The sequence below is a fragment of the Orycteropus afer genome, unplaced genomic scaffold (genome assembly GCF_000298275.1).
Source record: "Orycteropus afer afer isolate SDZICR_OR568_19922 unplaced genomic scaffold, OryAfe1.0 scaffold00635, whole genome shotgun sequence".
Lineage (NCBI taxonomy): Eukaryota > Metazoa > Chordata > Mammalia > Tubulidentata > Orycteropodidae > Orycteropus > Orycteropus afer.
This window is the reverse complement of record NW_006922222.1, coordinates 1,267,850-1,290,942: the sequence shown is the minus strand read 5'-3', so window position 1 is coordinate 1,290,942 and position 23,093 is coordinate 1,267,850. Positions and strand designations below refer to the sequence as shown.

Below are 23,093 nucleotides of genomic sequence, written 5' to 3'. Positions count from 1 at the left end.
ACTCAGCCAGGCCCAGCCAAGTTGACACAAACATAGCCACCACAGTTGTGCTCCATCGAGTTTTCAGTGGCTGTTTTTTTTTTTTTTTTGCATGTAGATTGCCAGGGCTTTCTTTCAAGGCACATCTGGGTGAACTTGAACCTCCAAGCTTTCAACCAAAAGGTTGAGCAATTGAGTGCATTAACTGTTTGCACCACTCAGGGAGTCCCCAAAGCCCCATTTGCTGGTGACATCATATCCCTCCTTAGAGTTTATCCATCACAGTCAGCACTTGGGTATGCATTCTTCCTGCCACTTACAGGTGTGTAAACCTAGAAATATGGTCTGGCATTTTCCAATTTAATCCTGTTTGTAAATTGGAATAATAGTAATAATCACCTCACAGACTTGCAGTAAGAATCTGATGATTATTGGTGATTATTAGTGGAAGTGCTTTTCAAATTGTAAAATATTTTTGTAATGTAATTTCCTTTGAGAAGCCCTGGTTGTGCAATGGTTAAAGCATTCAGCTGCAAACGGAAAGGTTGGCAGTTCAGCATCTGCCATTCTGAATAAAAGACAAAGCAGTGTGCTTCCATAAAGATGACAGCTTTGGAAACACTGTGGAGCAGGTCTACTCTGTCTTATAGGGTTACTAGGAGTTGAAATCAACTTGGTGACAGTGGGTTTGGTTTGTTTTTTTGGCAATTTACTTTAGAACGTTTCTGTTTGAGTAGTCACAGTGAAGTAAGTTATACATTTCTGAAAGATACTCTTCATAATATCCTATGGTATAAGGCGGGGTTTCTCATTCTCAGCACTGTTGCCATTGTGGGCTGGCCAACAGTTGTTTTGTGGAATTGTCCTGTGCATTGTAGAATGTTTTGCAGCGTGCCTGGCCTGGCTTCTACTCATGACCTGCTGTTAGCAGCCCTTCAGTTGTGATCATCACAAATGGCCAGATGTCCCTTCAGGGAGCAGCGGCAAATCAGCAGTGCATAGGTAGACAACCTCTGCTGGTTACCTTTCTGTCCGACTTCTTACTTTAACACATCTATGACTGCACTTGCTTCTAATTGAGGTCCGTGTTTCTTATGGTAACATTAGGGATTTAGTGCTGTCTGAGCCTAGTCATGGGAACTCTGGTGGCTTAGTGCCTAAGACATTTGACTGCTAACCAGAAGGCTGGCTGTTCAAACCCACCAGCCACTCCTTGGAAGGAATTTGGGGCAATCTACTTCCATAGTGATACTGCCTCGGAAACCCAAGGAGGGGTCGCTATGAGTCGGGTCCGACTCGACGGCACATAACAACAACAAAGAGATCTGGTGGCGTAGTGCCTAAGGTATTTGACTGCTAACCAGAAGCCTGGCAGTTCAAACCCAACAGCCACTCCTCGGAAGGAAGGTTGGGCAGTCTACTTCCATAGTGATATTGCCTCGGAAACCCAAGGAGGGGTCATTGTGAGGTGGAGTCGAGTGGATGGCAGTGAGTTTGTTTTTTTGGTGCTCTCTCTTAGTACCGTCCCAGACTCTTCAATATCGAGTCCTAGTGCTGCACTTGACTCCCCCAGGAGTGTCTCACGCCTGTGTGCCTTTGTCTCCTGGGAGAGGCAAAGTTTCTGCACAGTACGAATTGGATCTTGTGTTTTTTCCCTCCAGAGGGTTTACAAAACATTACGAGCGTGCAGGCTTTTAGTAAGGTTTGTGGAATGGATGGATATGCATTGCATTAAATACTGTTTCTGAAAATACTTTTTCATGATTCTTTGTGGCTATATATTTAGTATATCATCCAAATAAACATGAAGCAGAAGTTGTGGAAACAGGCAAAATAAATTAGAGAGTCTGAAATTGTCACATAACTCCTATGAACTCTTTTAGGCCTTCACTTTATTGTAAACTGTTAACTTGTCTTGGCCAGTAGTGAAATTTCTAGTCTTTCAAAAACAGAGTTTTACCTTTTTTTTTTTTTTTGTATGGATGCTAAAATAACAACCTCACAACTTTGGGAGCAGGATGCTGGGAGTTAGATTATAATGTAAAGCTTCCATGTCTTTTTGCTTATTTAGGTAGGTGCTGGTGAGGAGAAACGCAAGGAAGGAAGCAAGAAGAAGAATAAAGAAGGGTGTGGAGATGGAGGTCGAGCAGAGGTAAGTGTTTCAGGACTGTCCTATCAAAGCGTGACCGTGATAGGGGCCTGGCATGTGTATACTATGTGTAAGGATTCTAGTGGTTTACATGGGATTGTCAAATGGTATTAGGCAGAAAAGTCAGGGAGAAGAATTAGGAAAGGATAGCCAGAGAGGGAAATTGAAGATTTACAATGGTTGGTTACTGAAAAAGGAAAACAACTGGGATATGAGTATTAGTTGATCTGTTGATTAATTGATTGTGAGGTTATAACATCAGGTAATAAAGGTTGAACTAATAATTATTCAGTTGCTAGATTGAATGCTAGCTTTCTGATCAACTCATTAAGTGAGATGTTAAGGGATAGAGACTTGGTGTTTATACTAAAAAAAGAAACCAAAGAAAGCACCATTCCTTGATCCTTTTCACACTGTTTGCATCTTTACCTGCCACTGTTGTTGTTGTTGTTGTTGTTGTTGTTATGTGCCGTCGAGTCAGACCTGACTAATAGCGACCCCTCCTTGGGTTTCCGAGGCAGTATCACTGCGGAAGTAGATTGCCCAACCTTCCTTCCAAGGAGTGGCTGGTGGGTTTGAATCGCCAGCCTTCTGGTTAGCAGTCAAGTGCCTTAGCCACTACGCTACCAGAGCTGTGAGCCAGGACTGACCCCCTCTAGGCCTCTCAAGTCTGGAGAAAATCCTTTTTTCTCAGTTACCCAGGCTCACAGTAAATGGAACTGGCATTTCCAAAATCAGCCCAGAATCAACCTGTCTCCTGGTGCTTGCTGTAGAAGGCAGTTAAACCAGCTTTCTTTTTGAAGTTGAAATGCTGTGTAGTAAGCTTCACTTTTTGACTTTAGTCATTGCAGCCATTTTATTGGAGACTTTAGAAAACTTCCATCAGACTACAGAAGCACCAAGGGATGGGCTTTTTATAAGTATATACTACAGTACAATAAACTGGCTTTAAGGAGCCATTTGCATAAATGCTACATTTGCTGAATTTGTACTGCTTCCATTTATATAAGGGCAAGTATATAGGTGGTTAAATGTAGTGTTGCTTAGAGCCCTGCCTAGCCATTTCTCTAATGTTTGCCGAATCTCCTGTCCATTTTTCCCACTACAGTTGGGGGGGGTAGTTATTGATGGTGAATATTAAACTTTGTGAGTACCCAGAATAATACAATGTTCCCTGATTTATTTTTATGCTTTCAATGTAGTAGAAAACAAAACAAGGCCTTGGAGATAGAAATAATGCTGGAGATTGCATGATAGAATTTTGCAAGACCAACGACTTACTCATTGCAAATATGTTTCTTCAACAACACAAATGGTGGCTATCCACGTGGACTTCACCAGATGGAGTCCACATGGAATCAGATTGACTACATCTGTGGCAAGAGGTGATGGAAAAGCTCCATATCTTCAGCCAAAACAAGGCCAGGAGATGATTGTGAAACAGACCATGCACTGCTCATTTGCAAGTTCAAGTTAAAGTTGAAGACAATTAAAAGTCTTTTAAAATAAGTCCATGAGAGCCAAAATATGACCTTTATTATATCCGTCCTGAATTTAGAGACTATTTAAATAATGTATTTGATGTATTGAACACCAGTGACCGAAAAGCAGAGGACTTGTGGGAAGACATCAAGAACACCATATCCATGAAGAAAGCAAAAGGTCATTAAAAAGACAGGAAAGGAAGAAAAGACCAAAATGGATGTCCGAAGAGACTCTGAAACTTGCCCTTGAACAGAGAGTAGCTAAAGCAAAGGGAAGAAATGACAAGATAAAAAAGCCAAACAGAATATTTCAAAGAGCAGCTTGAGAAGACAAAGTTAATTATTATAACGAAATGTGCAAAGACATGGAATTGGAAAGCCAAAAGGGAAGAACATGCTCGGCATTTCTCAAGGTGAAAGAACTGAAGAGGAAATTTAAGCCTTGCGTTGAAATATTGAAAGATTCTATGGGGAATATATTAAATGATGCAGAAAACATCAAAAGATGGAAGGAATATGGAGAGTCACTGTACCAAAAAGAATTGGTTGATGTTCATCCATATCAGGAGGTGCCATATGGTCAAGAACCAATGGTATTAAAGGAAGAAATCGAAGCTGCACTGAGGGCAGTGGCAAAAAACAAGGGTCCAGGAATTGACAGGATACCAAGTGAGATGTTTCAACAAATGGATGCCACACTAGAGGCACTCACTCGGCTATGCCAAGAGATTTGGAAGGCAACAACCTGGCCAAATGACTGGAAAAGATCCGTGTTTGTACCCATTCCAAAGAGGTGAGCCCACAGAATTTGGAAATTATCGAACAATATCATTAATATTGCACACAAGTAAAATCTTACTGAAGATAATTCAAAAACGGTTACAGTACTGTTGACAGAGAGCTTGCAGAGATGCAAGCTGGATTCAGAAGAGGACGTGCAACGAGGGATATCATTGCTGATAGATATCATTGTCGGATAGATCCTGGTTGAAAGCAAAGAATACCAGAAAGATGTTTACTTATGTTTTATTGACTATGCAAAGGCATTTGATTGTGTGGATCATAACAAATTATGGGTAACGTTGAGAAGAATGAGAATTCCAGAACACTTAATTGTGCTCATGAGGAACTTGTACATAGACCAGGAGGGTCGTTCGAAAAGAACAAGGGGACACTGCATGGTTTAATATCAAGTATGGAATGTGTCAAGGTTGTATCCTTTCACCATACTTATTCAATCTGTATGCTGAATAAACAATCCGAGAAGCTGGATTATATGAAGAAGAATGTGGCATCAGGATTGGAGGAAGACTCATTAACAACCTGTGTTATGCAGACGACACAACTTTGCTTGCTGAAAGTGAGGATGACTTGAAACACTTACTGATGAAGATTGAAGGCTACAGTCTGCAGTATGGATTACCCCTCAATATAAAGACAACAAAAATCCTCACAGCTGGACCAGTAAGCAGCATCGTGATAAATGGAAGTAGTCAAAGATTTAATATTACTTGGTTCTACAATCAACAGCAGTGGCAACAGCAGTCAAGATATCAGACGTCATATAGCATTGGGCAAATCTGCTGCGAAGGACCTCTTTCAAGTGCTGAAGAGCAAAGATGTTTCCTTGAAGGCTAAGGTGCACTTGACACAAGCCGTGGTATTTTCAGTCACCTCATATGCATGTGAGAGCTGGACACTGAAAAAGGAAGACTGAAGAAGAGTTGATGCTTTTGAGTTGTGGTGGTGTCAGAGAATGCTGAAAGTACCGTGGACTGCTTAAAAAACTAACAAATCTGTCCTGGAAAAAGTACAGACAGAATGCTCCATTGAAGTAAGAATGGCCAGACTTCCTCTCACCTACTTTGGTCATGTTGTAAGAAGGGACCATTCCCTAGAAAAGGATATCATGCTTGGCAAAGTGGAGGGACAACAAAAAAGGGAAAGGCCCTTAACGAGATGGATTGACACAGTGACTGCAACAGTGGGCTCTGGTATAGCAAAGATCATGGGGCTGACACAGGACCAGGCAGTGTTTCATTCTGCTGTACGTGGTGTCGCTATGAGTCGGCGATGACTCGGCAACACCTGACAACATAGTAGAAAGTATTCTTCTGTCACAGCTTGAGGATTAGCCTAGAAGCAGGAGACAAAGGATGTAATTACAGAACTCATCTGAATAGAGAATTTTAAGTGAGACATGGCATTAAACATGTTTTAAATGAACTGTCAAAAGAGATTGCACAGTGAGATGTCCAGGACCTTTCCTGTGCCTCTGTCACGTATATACTTGTCTTGTTCACCCTTTGAGGACTACGTGCAGTCCTTTGCTCATCTTTGCATTCACAAGCCCAGCACAGGGTATCTGCTCAATGAAGGTTGATAAACTAAGTTTGATACCAAGTTCTGATTGGGAAGTGCCAAGTAGGAAGTAGGTATGGAGATAAAATTCATTAACCTGTAGAACAGGGATGTAGGTGGCTAGGACTGCACTCATGTTTCAGAGTAGGCAGGTCCAGTAAGAAACCACTTGGACTGAGTGGTTCAGATTGTGACTGTAGAATGAATGGCAGGATCTGAGCTTTCAGTTAATTCAGTGGTTCATCAACATTGAGGTTGATGGTCCCCTTTTATAATGTGATGAAAAGCTCCCAAGAGCAACTGAAAAACTAAAGAAAGGGAAGAACTGCTGTAGGAGTGAAGCATAAAGAGAATATGGTTCTTCCATCTGAAAAGATGAATGTTCAGGAAGGATGGGATTGAAATGAGGAGGAGATTTTATATAAGGGAAAAAAAGTACTGCTTCATATAAGATCAATTTACTGTTCTAAGAGCTGGTCAAACAGACTGAACATATAAATACCTTTTTTTAAAATGTTGCAGCAATTCTTTTTCTATTAGATACTTAGAGCAATTTTGTTAACTTCTGAGGTTGACATAGTAGACATCCATAACCATCAAAAACTACAGTACCCAACCTGAATAGACAGTGAGCCCTTATAATGATTTTCATTTTCTGTTAAGTTGCCTCCTCAAGAATTAGATACTAGCGTGTACTCCTCCAAGACTATACATGCTATGTCAATATATATTGTATGTACAAAACCAAACTGACTGCTGTCGAGTCAATTTTGACTTATAGCAACCCCTCCTTGGGTTTCTGAGGCAGTACCACTACAGAAGTAAATTGCCCAACCTTCCTTCCAAGAAGTGGCTCATGAGTTTGAACCTCCAGCCTTCTGGTTAGCAGCACCTTAGGCAGTGCACCACCAGAGCTCCCATATAATTTTTAGTAGCATTATCAAAATGTAGTAAGCTTTAAAGCATATATAAGTCGTTATTATAGCTGATTGATTTCAATCCATATGGAGGTATAAATTTATGGTAAAATTAAGGCATCTCTTCTGTTTTCATTTATAGCTATTATCACTTACAGATTGTAAATGGTATAGGTGTTGGTGGTTTGACTATTCTGCGACCACCTTGTGAAATGTTTTGGAGGCCCTGGAATCTCTGACGATAGAGAAGTTGGATCTTTGATAGTTGTCTCTTTTTTTCCTTTCTGTGCCAAACTTTTGGAAACCCGAGTAGGTGTTTTATATAAAATATTTTGGCTAAATTTATCCTCTGTAGAATGTGTTACTGTGCTGTGTTTTCTTATGCTGGCTAATTGAATATGCCATGAAAGAGAGTGATATGACTTATTTGAATTCAGTAAATACATTCCCTGAATGAGAGCCACTAAAGCACATACATTGATAGTTGGGAGGTGAGAACTGTGAGTGGATGTAGAGGCTGATGAGCTACACAGGCCATTTTCTGAACAAGATTGTTCCTGAACAAAATGGAAAAGCCAGTTAGTTGTTTTTCTTTCCACTGTATTTTATTTACCTGGTGGCATAGAGTCTAAGGCATTTGGCTGCTAACCAGAAGGCTGCCAGTTCAAATCCGCCAGCCATTCCTTGGAAGAAAGACTGGGAAATCTACTTCCATAGAGATACCACCTCAGAAACCCAAGGAGGGGTCGCTGTGAGTCAGGATCAACTTGACAGCAGTGAGTTTGGTTTTGATTTTGGTTTAGTGCTGCTGTAACAGATATGTCAAATGGGTGGTTTTAAAACAGAAAAAAATTATTTCCCCAAGTTCAGGAGGCTAGAGTCTGAATTCATGACGTGTCTGAAAAGGAAAGTCCTTCTTTGTCTTTTTCAGCTTTGAGCGGCTTCCAGTGTGCTGGGCTTGTACTTTACTGTGTGTGTCTGCCTTCATGAGTGGACACCCTCCCCCAGCCTGTGTGTCTCTGTGGCTACTCTGCTCTGTTCTTTTTATAACTCAGAAGTGATTAGGCTCATGATCCACCTGCTCTGACATGGCTCATTAACATGGTAAAAGAAAACCCCTGTTTCCAAACAGGATCCTGTTTAAAACCAGGTACAGGAGTTAGGATTTCAATACATATTTTGGGGGGAACACAATATAATCCACAACACACTGATTTATAGCTGTACTTATAGTATCATTTGGTTAGACAAGATCTTAAAAGAATATCTTAAAGGAGAACACTTAATAACAAAATATGGGAGTTGTCAATTCAGGGTGTTGGAACCCAGCTGTTTGTTATTGTTTATGCTTTTGCACTTTAAACAATTTCGTAAAGATTCTAATAAGAGGACATTTAATTCCTTTAATTAGCCTTCATGTAGGACCAGGTTAAAGTGATGCCTGGTGATTTCAGCAATCCATATACCACAATGAATCACTTACCTTGGGCTTTCATATTGTCTATTTTTTTTTTTCTCCTTTTTAAAAAAGGAAATATTTACTGATTCCTTTATTCCTCATTTGTTGTCTTGCAGTTGGATCCTTGGCCTGAATATATTAACACACGTCTTGAGATGTATGAGAAACTAAAAGCAGAACACGATTCCATTCTGGCAGAAAAAGCAGAAAAAGATAGCAAGCCGATTAAAGTCACTCTCCCTGATGGTAAACAGGTGGATGCAGAATCTTGGAAAACTACACCCTATCATATTGCTTGTGGAATTAGGTATAAACTACTCTGACCTTAAACTTCTGTACTTTGAAATTAAACTTATTTTGTTATTTTGCCAGATTTTATCCACATATATTTTTTTTAGGTTACTCTTTAAAGTTTTAATGTGTTTAATTTATTTGAGACTTTAAAAATCCAAATGATGTGGAGGTTTTTAGTCAAGATTAAAAGTTAATTTCTGGAAGAGTGTCCTGTGGCCTTATCCTATGAAGGACTTTTATTAGTTTCGGCTTTGATCACAAGTGTCACAAAACCAAGTATTTTGACTTAAATGTCCCAGTATTGAAGATAAAATGAAGGTAGATCATCTCACCTGGAAAAGTGAAGAAACTCAGATGTGACAGCAGACAAAAAAACACTAGTTTTATAAACGTAAAGAAGGCCTATACCAAATCTTAAAACTTTGCTGGGTAGAAAAGTGATTTCAAATAGCAGAGGATTGGAATCATACTTGGTAATAAAGTAAATCAATGAGCTTTCTTAATCTGATATGATTGTGAGAGAGAGTTGATCAGTTATCAGAAAGTGATAACGTGGGGAAATCATAAATTGATAACATTATCTCAGACCAGATATTGACAGACTGTGGCCACAGCCTATTTTTGTAAAGCTCGTGAGCTAAGAACGGTTTTCACACTTAATCAGAAAAAAATGAAAATAAAACTGAGAAGGCTATGCAGCAGAGACCATGTGTGGCCACAAAATCTGATATATTTACTCTCTAGTCCTTTACAGAAAAAGCTTGCTGGTCTCTGTCTTAAATATTTTAACAAAAACTTGTAAACATGTATTTTTTGACCAATTATATATAAAAAAAGGCAGATGCTAATTAGAGTTTCTGCATTATCTTGACACATTTGAAAAGCAGTCTGAGGGCAGAATTCTCCCAAGTTTTTTTATTTCCCCTTAATTTTAATAGTTTTATCCACACCGAATTTGGCAACATTTTTTTTTCATGACCTGCCTTTATCAAGCCTTCCCAAACATTCAACCTGATTTTCATAGGAACATAATTCTCTTATATATATCTTTTATTAATAAGTTATGTTTAATTATGCATTGAGTTGAACCATGTGAAATTACTATATGAATTGTCAAAAATGTTTGGTTTATCATTAATTTTATTTTGTTGCACTTAATACCAAACCCACTGACGTGGAGTTGATTCCAACTCATAGTGACCCTGTAGTACAGTAGAACTGCTCCATAGGGTTTCCGAGCCTATAATCTTTATGAAGCAGACTGCCACTTTTTTCTCCTTGTGGAGCAGCTGGTGGGTTTGGAATGCCCACCTTTTTGGCTAGCAGCTGAGCTCTTTAACTACTACACTTCCAGGCGTCTTGGTCTTGATACAGAAAATAACAATAAGCAGGTAGACAGGTTTCAGAATGAACACAGGTGATTCTCATTAGGTCACTACTCAACTGGTTGGAGTAGAATCAGTTAGGTCTTTGAGCTGTGGATCAGCTGTGCGGACATCAGTGATTACTTTCTAGAAAGGCAATAGAGTGTGTCAGTGAAGTTGACAAGTGCTTCTCCTTTCACTCCAAAGGAAATAAGAAAGTTGGATTGTCAAGCAAGTTTGCATGTGAGGTCGTAGACTGAATGGGTCTAAGTTCAGTTTTTTATTTTAGAGACAGTTTTAGAGGTCAGGCTGATGACTGGAATCTTCCATTAGCACACAATGAGATAGTGGTTGTCTCGGTATTAAAATTCAGGCTCTTAGTCCAACACTTCCTCTCTGTTGTCTTCCAGATTATATTGCTGTTTTTCAAGTGACCAATTGGAACCTATTGTTGAGAGAACTATAAAATTTGTAGTTACATTGCAGAAAACATTGATAAGCTTTAGTTCCTGATCTGCAGTTAGGATATTTTATGACATTTTTACAAAAATCCAGAATGATTCTTTGTTGTTTTATGAAAAATTATGGTGTGAATAATGGACTACTTTAAAGTTCAGATGATATGAGAGAGAAGAATAAAGAAGGCATTCACTATTTGCTTCCAAAGGGGTTTCTTTGAAATTTTGTTTTATTACAAATTGTGAAGTACAGATTCTTTTGTCCCTTTTTTGGAAAAACTGAACTACCCCAGTGTGTTCAAGGTATAATCTATGCCTTCAAGAAATCTCTTTTGTTAGCATCTTGGGGCACCATTGGAACCATAGAGTCATTTTCTCCCCAAAGGATGTAGAGAATATTAGTCACCTTTTGATTAGTTCTTTACTTTTGAAAATTTTACACCAATATATTTCTCTCTGCCATATCTGACATATTTGTGAAAGGTGTTCATTTCATTGGCTCTGTCTGATCTCAGGGAGAAAGAAAAAAATGGATATAATCTGTGGAAAAGTCCCTGGAAGCTGAAATAGGGTAGGAATTTACCATTTACCTTCCGTCTCTATTCTTCTGTTCTGATACTTACATGGAGGAGTGTTTTGGTCACCTGGTGCCTCTCTAACAGAAAATACCACATGTGGGATGGCTTTTACAAACAGGAGTTTATTCTCTTACAATTTTGGAGGTTAGAAGTCTGAGTTCAAAGTGCCAGGCTCTAGAGGCTGGGTGAAAGCCTCTTAACCTTGGGCTTCAGCTCTGCCTCCTGCTCCCAGCCCACTGAAGCTGGAGGCATCTCTTCACTCAGACAGCTGCTAGCTGCTGAGGCTGACAAGCCCACAATCAACAAGTGAAAAGGCACAATCTCAGTATTACCAAACCACAGCAGGCCATTAACTCAAGTTTGTTAAAAGTCCCAAGATTGGCAGGGCAACATGGCAGGATGCTGAACAATGATATGGCTATGTGCAGGGTTCAAGTGTGCCATACGCTAGAGACCATTCCCAAAGCTGCTGCTTATATCCAGGAAGCAGGCCACATCCCTAAAGTAGCTATTCACCTGCTTGTGGTAGATAGCACCATGGAGGTGATTGCCATTCTCATCAGGGGGAATAACTACCACCAGCAGCCCAGGCACTCAGCCAGGCCTAGCCAAGCTGACACACAACCTTAACCACCACAGGGAGCTTGTCAGAACTTGTATAACCATTACATAGAGCAAGAAGAGAACCCCCATCACAGCAACTGTGGCTGCTTACAGCCGCCTGGTGATAGACTTAAGACTAACAGTGTAAATGCTCTGTACTCTTCATAGTGTAACGTGTAGCCTGCTTGCATTCATGATCCTGACTGCTATGGGCTCTCCGTTCTTTAGCTTTCCATTCAGATCTCAGCTCTGCTCTGGCCAAAGAGCTTCCAGAACCTTTTTTAACCTTGCATCTCTGACCACATCCATGCTTCCCTCTCCTTTCTGCCCATACAGCTCTTTTGGTCCCTCATCCCCTGATTAGTGTATCCTCAAAGCCTGTCCAGACTGCCCCGGCCTGTGGTGCTTTCTTCTCAGAACTCCGTGGCTGTTACACTTGGTGTGGTTCTGACATTTAATCACTTGATGAGAATTTGTGTTTTGTGCTGTGCTGCCATGGTTTGCTCTCTGCTTTCTTTATTTACTCTTTCATTTTCTAATTTGTTCTATTTGTCTTATTTCTCCTGCTTCCTGAGGACGTAGGTCATAACTAATGCTTCATTATTTCCCCTAGAACCCAGTGCTCCATACAGAATGGGTGCACGGTAAATTCCATTGACTTGATTGGATGATACCTCTGGTCAGTCTTTTTCAAACTTTTCTGCCAATGACCTATAATACTGTACCTATAATATTTGGAGAATGAAGGCCTGCCCCTGGGTGCACTGGCGGTGCAGAGACAGATGTTGTATGAACATGGCCTGGAACTGGCTGCTGTAAATTTCTTTAAAATGTCTTCTTTCATCTTTGTTCTATAATACACATTTGAGTTAATATGAAAGATTTAAATTATTCCAAGAAGGCATTCCACTTATCTTGGGGCTTCAAGTCCCTGGCATACTGTTGTGTATCCCATACCACAAATGTTGAGAAACTATTTTTCTAAGTAGCAGGTTGAGAATCACATAGTAATTCCCAGCTGCTCATCCGACTTTGATGTAATAAAAGTTGTTTGTGATAAAATAAAAATGAACCAAATTTCAAAATGGTAATTAAAAATGATTTATTCTCAGAACTTAGTGATTCTAAACTAGAATGTATGGTTGGCTCAGAATCACTGGGGAACTTTTTCCAGCTATGGATTTCAACACACTCTGGTGTCCCCTGTCGTGGGGACTTCACCAGAAACCCTGTCACAGGGATTGTTTCACGTCTATCCATGGGCTAACACTCGGGTGTATTGAGTGAAAAATCTTTTGTTTTTTCTCAGTAATTAAAAAAATATATATTTCTATATTCTGTATCCTATAAATTTTATTTGACTCAACATGAAAAAGAATGAATTTATATCTATTTAAGAGGAAAAGAGAAGAAAATGACTCCTAGGTCTATCTAGATAACATTGTTATCTGTATTATAAAACATTTTATTAAAGAGTCCTTTATTTTACCTATGTATTTGCTATAATAACACTTGCATTTGCAGAGTTTATTCTCAGTTCAGTTTTGCCTCTCAAAGAAAAGATGTGTTATTGGCTAAAACAGGGAGGAGGAGCAGGGATATCTTTTTCCCTTTGGAATCCAGATAGCTTAACTTTGTAGAAAACTTATTTGGGGAAATTGAAAATCAAACCACTACAGATTGTTATTGTTTCTTTACCAGAGTTGTCACATGTGCTTAAAAGAGAAGCACTGAATGTCAGAGATTATAGTTTTCTCAATTTTTAGGATCTTCTAGTTACGGTCTCTGGTAAATTTTGGAAGGGTTTGTTGTTTTTTTCCAATTTAGTAAGCTAAGTGTATGTAACATATATAGTGGGTGTTCTGGTGACCTTGTGCCACTCTAACAGGACTATACCACAAATGGGGTGGCTTTAACAAACAGGAGTTTATTCTTAAAATTTGGAGGCTCTAGGGGCTGGGTGAAAGCCCCTCAACCCTGGGGTTCAGCTCTGTTTCCTGCTTCCGGCCCACTGGAGCTAGAGGCTTTTCTTTACTCAGACAGCTGCTGGCTGCTGAGACTGACAAACCCAAGGTTGACAAGTAAAAAGGCACAGTCCTGATATTACCAAACCACACGACAGACCATTAATTCAAGTCCAATGAAAGTTCCAAGATCCAGCAGAGCATGGCAAGCTGCTGAACAATAACTCGGCTACATGCAGGGTTCAAGTGTGCCATAAGCTAGAGACCATTCCCCAAGGCTTCTCCTTATATACAGGAAGCAGACCACAGCCCTAAGGCAGCTACTGAGCTGCAAGTAGATTCCTCCATGGAGTTGATTGCCAGTCTCATCATGGGGAATACTACCATCCAGCTGCCCAGCCACTCAACCAGGCCCAGCCAAGTTGACATACAAACATAATTACCACAGTGCCTATGTGTTATATGTGTGTGTGTATGTATATAGATATGGCGTACATTTATTTCTCTGTTCTTGGTCTCAGATTACATGTTGTGCTGCCAAAGATTTTTTCCTAGATTCTCATGTTTTTATATGTATGTGTATATTTTTAAAGTCAAGGCCTGGCTGACAACACTGTTATTGCCAAAGTGAATAAAGTTGTTTGGGACCTAGATCGCCCTCTGGAAGAAGATTGTACCTTGGAGCTTCTCAAGTTTGAGGATGAGGAAGCTCAAGCGGTAAGTTTCTATTCACTGTCCATTGAATTTCAAGATGGAGATTCACATTTGCAATCTGCTCTAGCCCATTACTACAACCAGTGCTTTATGTATGTCACATTGTCATTTTTGAAATCTTAATTTCAAAATTCATATTGGCCATCATTTAGGGACCATAAGAAAAGTAAGTGTTTGCATTATGGAGTTGCTGAAGGGGCAGGGAGGCTGCATTTTCTGACCTCCTCTAACCCCACAAGAGAAAGACAGAATCACCTTCAGTAGTCCAAGGCCTATTCTTACAAGGCCAGAAATGCCACTTCCCTCTAGTCCTTTCACCAACCATTCCTCCCACAGCACCCTCTACCTCTCTGCTGGGTTTGATAATTCGCTGCAGTGGCCACAAACAACTCACAGATTATAGGATTTATTACAGAAGCAACAGGCTACATTTCAAGTTCAGGAACATGCTCAGTCTCTCAGCCAGCTATCTCTCAGCCAACAGTCTCTCAGCCTCTCTCCCAGCAGCACGTCTCTCGTGTCTGTCCTAGCAGTGCCCATTTAATTATTGATGCTAATTTGGTTTTAATTATTTTGGAAGCAATAAACCCAATGATTTCTAAGGTATAAATGTAATTTAGACATTCAGAACAAAACAAACAAAAGCTTACTGCCATCGAGTTGATTCTTACTCATAGCCACCCCTTTTGGGTTTCTAAGGCAATAAATCTTTAAGGAAGTAGATTGCCCAGTCTTTCTTCCACGGAGTGGCTAGTAGGTTTGAACCACCAGCCTTCTGGTTAGCAGTCAAATACCTTAGGCACTATGCCACCAGAGCTCCTTAATTTAGACATTAGACTCTTAAAATTATTTTGACTTTGAGTAGAATCACACCCAATTTATGAATTTAGATTTTCATGTATTGTGTTTATAATACTTTGTCTCTTTCAGATGAACATATTTATTTGCAACTTTTATACCCAGATGTTAACCATTTCATTTTTCTTTGAATTTTCAGGTATATTGGCACTCAAGTGCTCACATAATGGGTGAAGCCATGGAAAGAGTCTATGGTGGATGTTTGTGTTATGGTCCACCCATAGAAAACGGATTCTATTATGACATGTACCTTGAAGAAGGGTAAGTTATGTAACTGGATAAAGAAAAATAAAGTCTGAATTACTGTGACTCCACTGCAATTAATATGTTATTTTTAAAGCATCTCAATAAGAGAAATAATATTAAGCTCCTTCCTTCATAGTCAACACTAGTATCCCCACTATCAGAAGTTGAAGCTTGACAGTTTACTTACCAAACCAAACCAAACACACTGCCATCGAGTCAGATCTGACTCATAGTGACCCCTCCTTGGGTTTCCGAAGCAGTATCACTACGGAAGTAGATTGCCCAACCTTCCTTCCGAGGAGTGGCTGGTGGGTTTGAACCACCAGCCTTCTGGTTAGCAATCAGATGCTTTAGGCATTATGTTACCAGAGCTCCTGACAGTTTACTTAGAAGGTGGTAAAGGCTTTAATGCTCCTCAGAGGAGGAGGAGGGGGAGGCAGGAGAGAGGTTTGTAGAGCTCTGATATAGATCATTAAAGGTATGTTGGGAATTAAAATGAAGCCAGTCCTCCCCTCTCCTTTAAACCTGGCTACAGTTATAGAATTGTGGGTGTGGGGTAAAAATAATTTATAAAAAGTTTAGCTTAAAACTAGCATATCATGCAAAAGTCTGATTTTTTTAATAATCTAGCCTAAGAAACATTCCTCCAGTCTGTAGTGTGATTGGAAAGGAATCAGAGGGATTGTACTTTCTTCCCTGCAGAGGTGTGTCCAGCAACGATTTTTCTTCTTTGGAGACTTTATGTAAGAAAATCATAAAGGAAAAACAAGCTTTTGAAAGATTGGAAGTCAAGAAAGAAACTTTACTGGAAATGTTCAAGGTAATTAAACTAACAGATGGCCTCCGCTTTTACATCACTTAAAGATTGTACTGCTGGGATTCAGTGCGCTAAGGTGAAGACTGCTTTGTACATCAGAAAATTTAGTCATGTTTTTAGTACACGAAATAATGAAATATTTACGTTTATAAAATGCCTTGATAAAATGTGCTAGGTGATTATGAACTATATTTTAGTTACATTATTTAGAAGTGAAAATTAAGAGTTTTTAAAAAGATTGTTTCTTATGTTTCCAGTATAACAAATTCAAATGCCGGATATTGAATGAAAAAGTGACTACTCCCACTACCACAGTCTATAGGTGAGAATATCCAGCGTCATTAAATGCAGCTGTTAACACTCGCTTCGTTAAGTCTTTGTTAAAATTCCTTTCATTTTGTCTTCAGGTGTGGCCCTTTGATAGATCTCTGCCGAGGTCCTCATGTCAGACACACTGGCAAAATTAAGACTTTAAAAATACACAAAGTAAGCATGTACTTAAAGACTCTGTAAACATACTCATCTAACATAGATACGTGTTTAAACTTTTATTGATTTCTCTTCCCTACCATTTTTCCCATTGATGTACTTTTGCACTTGCAAGGATGGATTTTTTTCTCATTCTGTCTTCTAACTGTGGGGGCTATGTGACGTCAGTGCTCATAACCCAGATTTTCTCAAGGAGTGACTGGCTCAGCCCTCATCACCAGAGCACATGGGGATGGATGTTGGGAGGTTCACGAAGTCAGGCCGGCAGGGCCCACTGAGGTTGAGACTCTGTGGGAGTACAGGCTTTTGCCCTCCACACGTCTAAGGCAGTCTTACTCAGGGTGTTCTTTTTAACAAAACTACTCCCGCCAGTAGTACACTAGTTCCTACACATTTTATGGGTGATTATTAGAATGCACTTTAAATCATGAGAGTAGTTGAATCATTTCAAATTGTTCTCTATTGATTTCATTTTCCATTTTTGTTAATCGTTTTATGAGAAATAACCTTGCAGTCCAAGTAATGCGCATTCATGGAATCAAGGTTTGCAGAGGCTGGGCATTGTGAGCGAAGAAAGCAGCCAGCTCTGTGCTCTGGAATGAGCAGAGCTACGCTAGTGAGGCCACAAAGCAATTGTGAGATATTTACTTAGTGTACTCTTTATGTCATTATTTTTCCTGTCCTAAAGACTTATTAAAAAAACCAAAAAAAGCTCTGGTGGCACAGTATCTAAGGCATTTGACCACTAACCAGAACGTTGGTGGTTCAAACCCACCAGCTGCACTGCAGAAGGAAGATGGGTTGATCTACTTCTGTAAAGATTTACCACATCAGAAACCCAGTGGGGGTCACTGTAAGTCGGAATCGACTCGATGGCAGTGAGTTTGGTTTGTTTGGTTTTTTTTAAGAACTATTATGAATTTGACTCATAAAGTTACTATGAGAAATAACATCCAGTTCTTAAGTATGAAATATTTATAAACTTGAATGTTCTTTGATTAATTTTGTTTTAGAATTCTTCCACATATTGGGAAGGCAAAGCAGATATGGAAACTCTCCAGAGAATTTATGGTATTTCATTCCCAGATCCTAAAATGTTGAAAGAGTGGGAGAAGTTCCAAGAGGAAGCTAAAAACCGAGATCATAGGAAAATTGGGAGGGTAAGTTAAAGAATGATGTCTTGACTGAGTTTTTCTCATTTCATTTGAAATTTGAAATTTAGCTGTATTAAGTACTAGGGATTTTCTAGTATAATGGAATAGAGATGTCTTTTGAAGAGAAGATGGCTTTTAAGTAACTGGTACTGTGTCCCGTATGAGCGTAAAGTGCTTACTTAACTGTACACATTTTCTTTCTAGGGTATGCTCAAAATGTGTTTTAACTACTCCTTTCATTGAGAACAAATGCAGATGACCTAGCATTTTCTGTAAAAGTAGTGTGTTGTTGTTGTTATGTGCCATCGAGTCGGACCCAACCCATAGCGACCCCTCCTTGGGTTTCCGAGGCAGTATCACTACGGAAGTAGATTGCCTCATCTTCCTTCCAAGGAGTGGCTGTTGGGTTTGAACCGCCAGCCTTCTGGTTAGCAGTCAAGTAGGCACTATGCCACCAGAGCTGGGAGGTACTTTAGAAAACATTTCGTTCCACTGATTCATTTTAAAGATGAGGAAACTGAGTCCCAGAAAGATTAATCTGCTTGTTGCCCAAGGTGACACAGTGAGTTACTGATGGGTTCTGTGGTGTCATTTATCCCTGTTACCCCTTTGTGTCTTCTAAATTGGAAGTTATTTTTTATAAGAACATTCCTTCCTACGGTATTGTTCACTGCGTGCCAGGGGTCTTCAACTATTAGGTTGTAAAGCAGAAAGCAGCAGCTACTGCCATACCCCCTTGACTACCTCCAGTAAATTCCAGCAATAACAAAACACTTGGGCTTGCCCCTCCCTGCGGCTTTTGGGCATTCGATGAGAGGTTGGTGGACAGGGAGGCAGAAGGGAATGGTAGGAAGCTGTCGCATGTTTCTGTCACCAAGGCCCAAAGTCAGCCATGTAGATCTTCTACTTCAACATCAATGTATTTTCCCAGTGTCTTTTCTACTCGTACTACTGAAAAAAAGAGGAAAACAAGGCCCAAATCTTGGAGCTCTGAGGAATTAAAAATGATGAGAGCTCCTGCCATGAATCTTAGTGGAGGAGAACTGGGAGACCCCTGCTCTGTTTCACTGTTGAGTAAACTTGGCTAGATTCAGGAGGGTAACAGGAAGCATACTTGTGCTGAGTTGTAAACCAAATGCCGTATGCAGTTCTATACCATTAAATTATGTATCAGAAATACTGATGTGTTTTCTTTGATTCAGGAGTGGCACTAATTAAAATATGGGATGTCATGACCATATTCTGAGTCCATAAACATTGAAGGTCATGTTGATGTTATATATGAATGTAAAAATCCTTTTGCTTTTCTTTTACCCAGGACCAAGAACTGTATTTCTTCCATGAACTCAGCCCTGGGAGTTGTTTTTTTCTACCAAAGGGAGCCTACATTTATAATACACTTATTGAATTTATCAGGGTAAACCATATTCGTTGTTTCCTTCTGTAGATTTAGGCATTAAAATTATTTTATTAAATAAGTCTGCTAAAAGGAAAGATAATCTTGTATTTGAAAGGAAACATAAAAATATAAGTCTTCTGTCTCATAAAATGTTTAAAAAATTATTTCTTCCTAATAAGCAATGTTGTCTGTATATGAGGATGAGTACACACTAGAGAAGCTGGTAAACTTGAAGTAGAGCCTTTGCACAGGAGCTCTGTGTCCTCACACCATTTATTTGTATGTTCCTGGAAAAAGCAAGTTAGTCTTTACATGCCTTCCCCCCACACCCCTTCTTTTCTGTTTTACGTTATGGAGCCTTTTAAACGTAAGTTTAAGTATAGAGAAAAGTATAACCAATATCTGCATACTCACTGTCCAAATTCAGCAGATGTTTGCATTGTGCTCTGTTTGCTTCTGGGTTTTTCTTAAAAGAAATGAAACATGACCCCTACAGTGGAGAGCCCCTTTGGGACCCTTTTCTAATCCATTCCCTTCCTTTCCTAGAAGAAACTGTTATTAAGTTGGTATGGGTCCTTTGTGTCCATGTGGTTTTACATGTCCCCCTACATATGGACCCTTAGATTATTTCTGTTTTATGTGCCTCACATTCACATACGTGGAGTCTCATTGTGTATTAGTCTGCATTATGATACTGTGATTTCTTTTTAGATACACACAAATCCAGTTTGTCCATTTTCATTGCTACATTTTTTTAACTACCACACTATGCCCATTTCTTTACTGACAACATTGATATAATTTCCAATTTCATGTATTGCTCATGCTACAGTTAGCCTCCTTTTTATAAGCCTCTTTATGTACATATGCAAGAATTCGTTATTTAGCATATATCTGCAAGTAGAATTTCAGAGTCATAGTACATGTGTATCTTGAACTTGAAGTATAAAACTACTTTTCAAATTTTTACTCCCACCAGAAAGTATGAGAATTTTTTTCCCTATTACATGTGTTTTATCTGTTTGTTTTCTAACAGAGTGAATATAGGAAACGAGGATTCCAGGAGGTGGTCACCCCAAACATCTACAACAGCCGACTGTGGTTGACCTCGGGCCACTGGCAGCACTACAGCGAGAATATGTTCTCCTTTGAGGTGGAGAAGGAGCTGTTTGCTCTGAAACCCATGAACTGCCCAGGACACTGGTATTAAGCACCTCTGAGTCTCTGTGGGAGATTTTTCTGGGCTGCAGAGTTCTAGATTCCATTCCCTCCTTGGAGAGAGTATTTGTTACAAAGAAATTATGTTAAAGAAAGTATTTAAATGTAACATTATTATATTACAGTGTCTTCCATGCCTGATTGGACTCCCAGCACTAAAGACATTCAAGATGGTGTTAAAGCTATGGTAGTGAACAAGGCAGAATGTGAAACAGGGAGACTGCATCTGGACCTTAGCAAATTCTAGATTATTAATTAATTAATTAATTAATTATTTTTGAGAAGCATGCTCCTCAAAACTAATGAATTGACACCTTTGGGAAATTTTTGCCTTAAAGCTGCTCCACTTTTCACCCTTCTTAAAAGTTGGGAGGAAACCGACCCTGGGGAGCACTAGACAGTGCTGTGGATGCAGGCAGGTCAGGCTCAATGCCATGGGCAATATCCACAGCTCCAAGCAAGGACTCAAGGGCGGCAGAGGTCAGAGAAACCAGGGAATCTCCGTGAAGAGCCAGGGCTGTAGACTAGGGAACCAGTGGAGTCCATTCGTAATATTTTCAGAGTTTCTGAAGCACTTCACACTAACAAGGCATTGAAATACTTCCAGGAGTGACCCGAAAGCACGTCTAACTTTAGCTGACAGTGTTATAAATGATTTGTGTGTGGCTTAAAATTTTTGTTTTATTAAAATTTGAGCCTTAAAGACAGACTTAAATTAATGTTCTTATAGAGTATAAGGACTTGACTTAAGGCTTATGGGAATAATTGTTTTAATTCTGTCTTAGCTGCAGTTAGTTTTATTATAATTTATTTGCTGTTTTATTCACACTCACTGCCATCAAGTCGGTTCCAACTCATAGCGACCCCTCCTTAGCTTTCCGAGGCTGTATCTCTACAGAAGTAGATTACTCAGTCTTCCTTCCGAGGAGTAGTGACTACAAGTGCTTAAATTACTGCATGAATGCCAACATTTCAGAAATGTTGCTTGTATGGACAACTAGAGTTGTTGGCTTTTTGACAGATTCTTGTGTAATTAAATGTTATATTAGAGAAGCAGTTTTAGTCCTATGAAGTTACACGTCAGTGGATTTTACTGTTCTTTCTCCAGCCTTATGTTCGATCATCGGCCCAGGTCTTGGAGAGAGCTGCCTCTGCGGATAGCCGATTTTGGGGTACTCCACAGGAATGAGCTGTCAGGAGCACTCACAGGGCTCACCCGAGTGCGGAGGTTCCAGCAGGATGACGCTCACATCTTCTGTGCCATGGAGCAGGTAGGTACAAGACCCTGTGCAGTAAAGTACTTTGGTAGCAGTACTAAGAGAGTCAAGGAAAATAGCCACTGTTTCCTCTTTTTCTTTCAAGATTGAGGATGAAATAAAAGGTTGTTTGGATTTTCTACGTACCGTGTATAGTGTATTCGGATTTTCTTTTAAACTGAACCTTTCTACTCGCCCAGAAAAATTCCTTGGAGATATTGAAGTATGGAATCAAGCTGAGAAAGTAAGTGGTGGTTGTCACTGTGTTTGAATACTATTAGACTTGTTTTGAGTTGTAAGAAAGTGAAGCCTTTTTAGACAAATAAAAGCAAATCAAAAATGGTTCCTAGATTTGAGTAAGCTAATTTTTTTCTGTGATGATGTATTTTGAAATGGATGAAAATTTTTCCAGTTATTAACCTGTAAGCTTTAAAAGGAATTTGCATGAGAGTACCATGTGTTTCCTCTAATGATACACCCGAGTAAGCGTACACACGTGTATAACGCCCATAGTATGCACGGGAAGCTCATGCGGGAGGGGGTTGTATGGCTCGCAGAAAACGTACTAGTGTGTTATTTGCATAAAATACAGTATGTGAAAGTGGGCAAAATCACGAAGCAGAGAAGAGTGACCCGTCAGAGTTGTATTTTAAATCACAAATCAGGTTGGAAGAAGGATGTTGCAGATAAACAAAAATAAATGTCATTTTGCTTTATCCTCAGCAACTGGAAAACAGCCTGGATGAATTTGGTGAAAAATGGGAGTTAAACCCTGGAGATGGGGCTTTCTATGGCCCCAAGGTCAGTTCCAGAATGTTTAGGGTAGATATTTGGGCTGATGTGGTTCTCGTCTTTCGGTGAAGAAGAGGTTACTTTAAAATCAGTTTTTAAAAAAAGGAAAAGGAAGACCAGCCCTATTCTCCCCATTGAGTTCAGCTTTAACATAGACGACATCTTAGAATAACATGATCTTTGTTTTTAGATCGACATACAGATTAAAGATGCGATTGGCCGATACCACCAGTGTGCAACAATCCAGCTGGATTTTCAGTTGCCCATCAGGTTTAATCTGACTTTTGTAAGGTGAGTTTCTGGTCTTCTCTGAATATATTTCTTGGTAATGTAAGGGGAAAATATGGTGTTGTTGTTGTTAAGTGCCGTCGAGTCATGTCTGACTCATAGCGACCCCATGCACAGCAGAACGAAACACTGCCCGATCCCGCGCCAGCCCCACAATCCCTGCTGTACTTGAGCCCATCATCGCAGCCACCATGTCAATCCATCTTGTTGAAGGCCTCCCCCTCTTTCGTCGACCCTCCACCCTACCAAGCA

At 39.7% G+C, this 23,093-nt stretch overlaps 1 protein-coding gene across 1 annotated transcript in view; it reads left to right on the top strand.

Moving 5' to 3' along the window:
* The window catches only part of TARS1 (threonyl-tRNA synthetase 1), a 46,059-nt gene that overhangs the window by 12,633 nt on the left and 10,333 nt on the right, over positions 1-23,093 (top strand). Inside the window, exons 2-15 of the mRNA XM_007956562.2 lie at positions 2,051-2,131; positions 8,466-8,656; positions 14,204-14,327; positions 15,322-15,443; positions 16,131-16,248; positions 16,503-16,567; positions 16,653-16,731; positions 17,748-17,894; positions 19,207-19,305; positions 20,324-20,490; positions 21,614-21,776; positions 21,868-22,005; positions 22,485-22,562; positions 22,744-22,844. Of these exons, the coding sequence (XP_007954753.2) occupies positions 2,051-2,131; positions 8,466-8,656; positions 14,204-14,327; positions 15,322-15,443; positions 16,131-16,248; positions 16,503-16,567; positions 16,653-16,731; positions 17,748-17,894; positions 19,207-19,305; positions 20,324-20,490; positions 21,614-21,776; positions 21,868-22,005; positions 22,485-22,562; positions 22,744-22,844 (1,673 nt within the window). The remainder of the gene's footprint in view (positions 1-2,050; positions 2,132-8,465; positions 8,657-14,203; positions 14,328-15,321; positions 15,444-16,130; positions 16,249-16,502; positions 16,568-16,652; positions 16,732-17,747; positions 17,895-19,206; positions 19,306-20,323; positions 20,491-21,613; positions 21,777-21,867; positions 22,006-22,484; positions 22,563-22,743; positions 22,845-23,093) is intronic.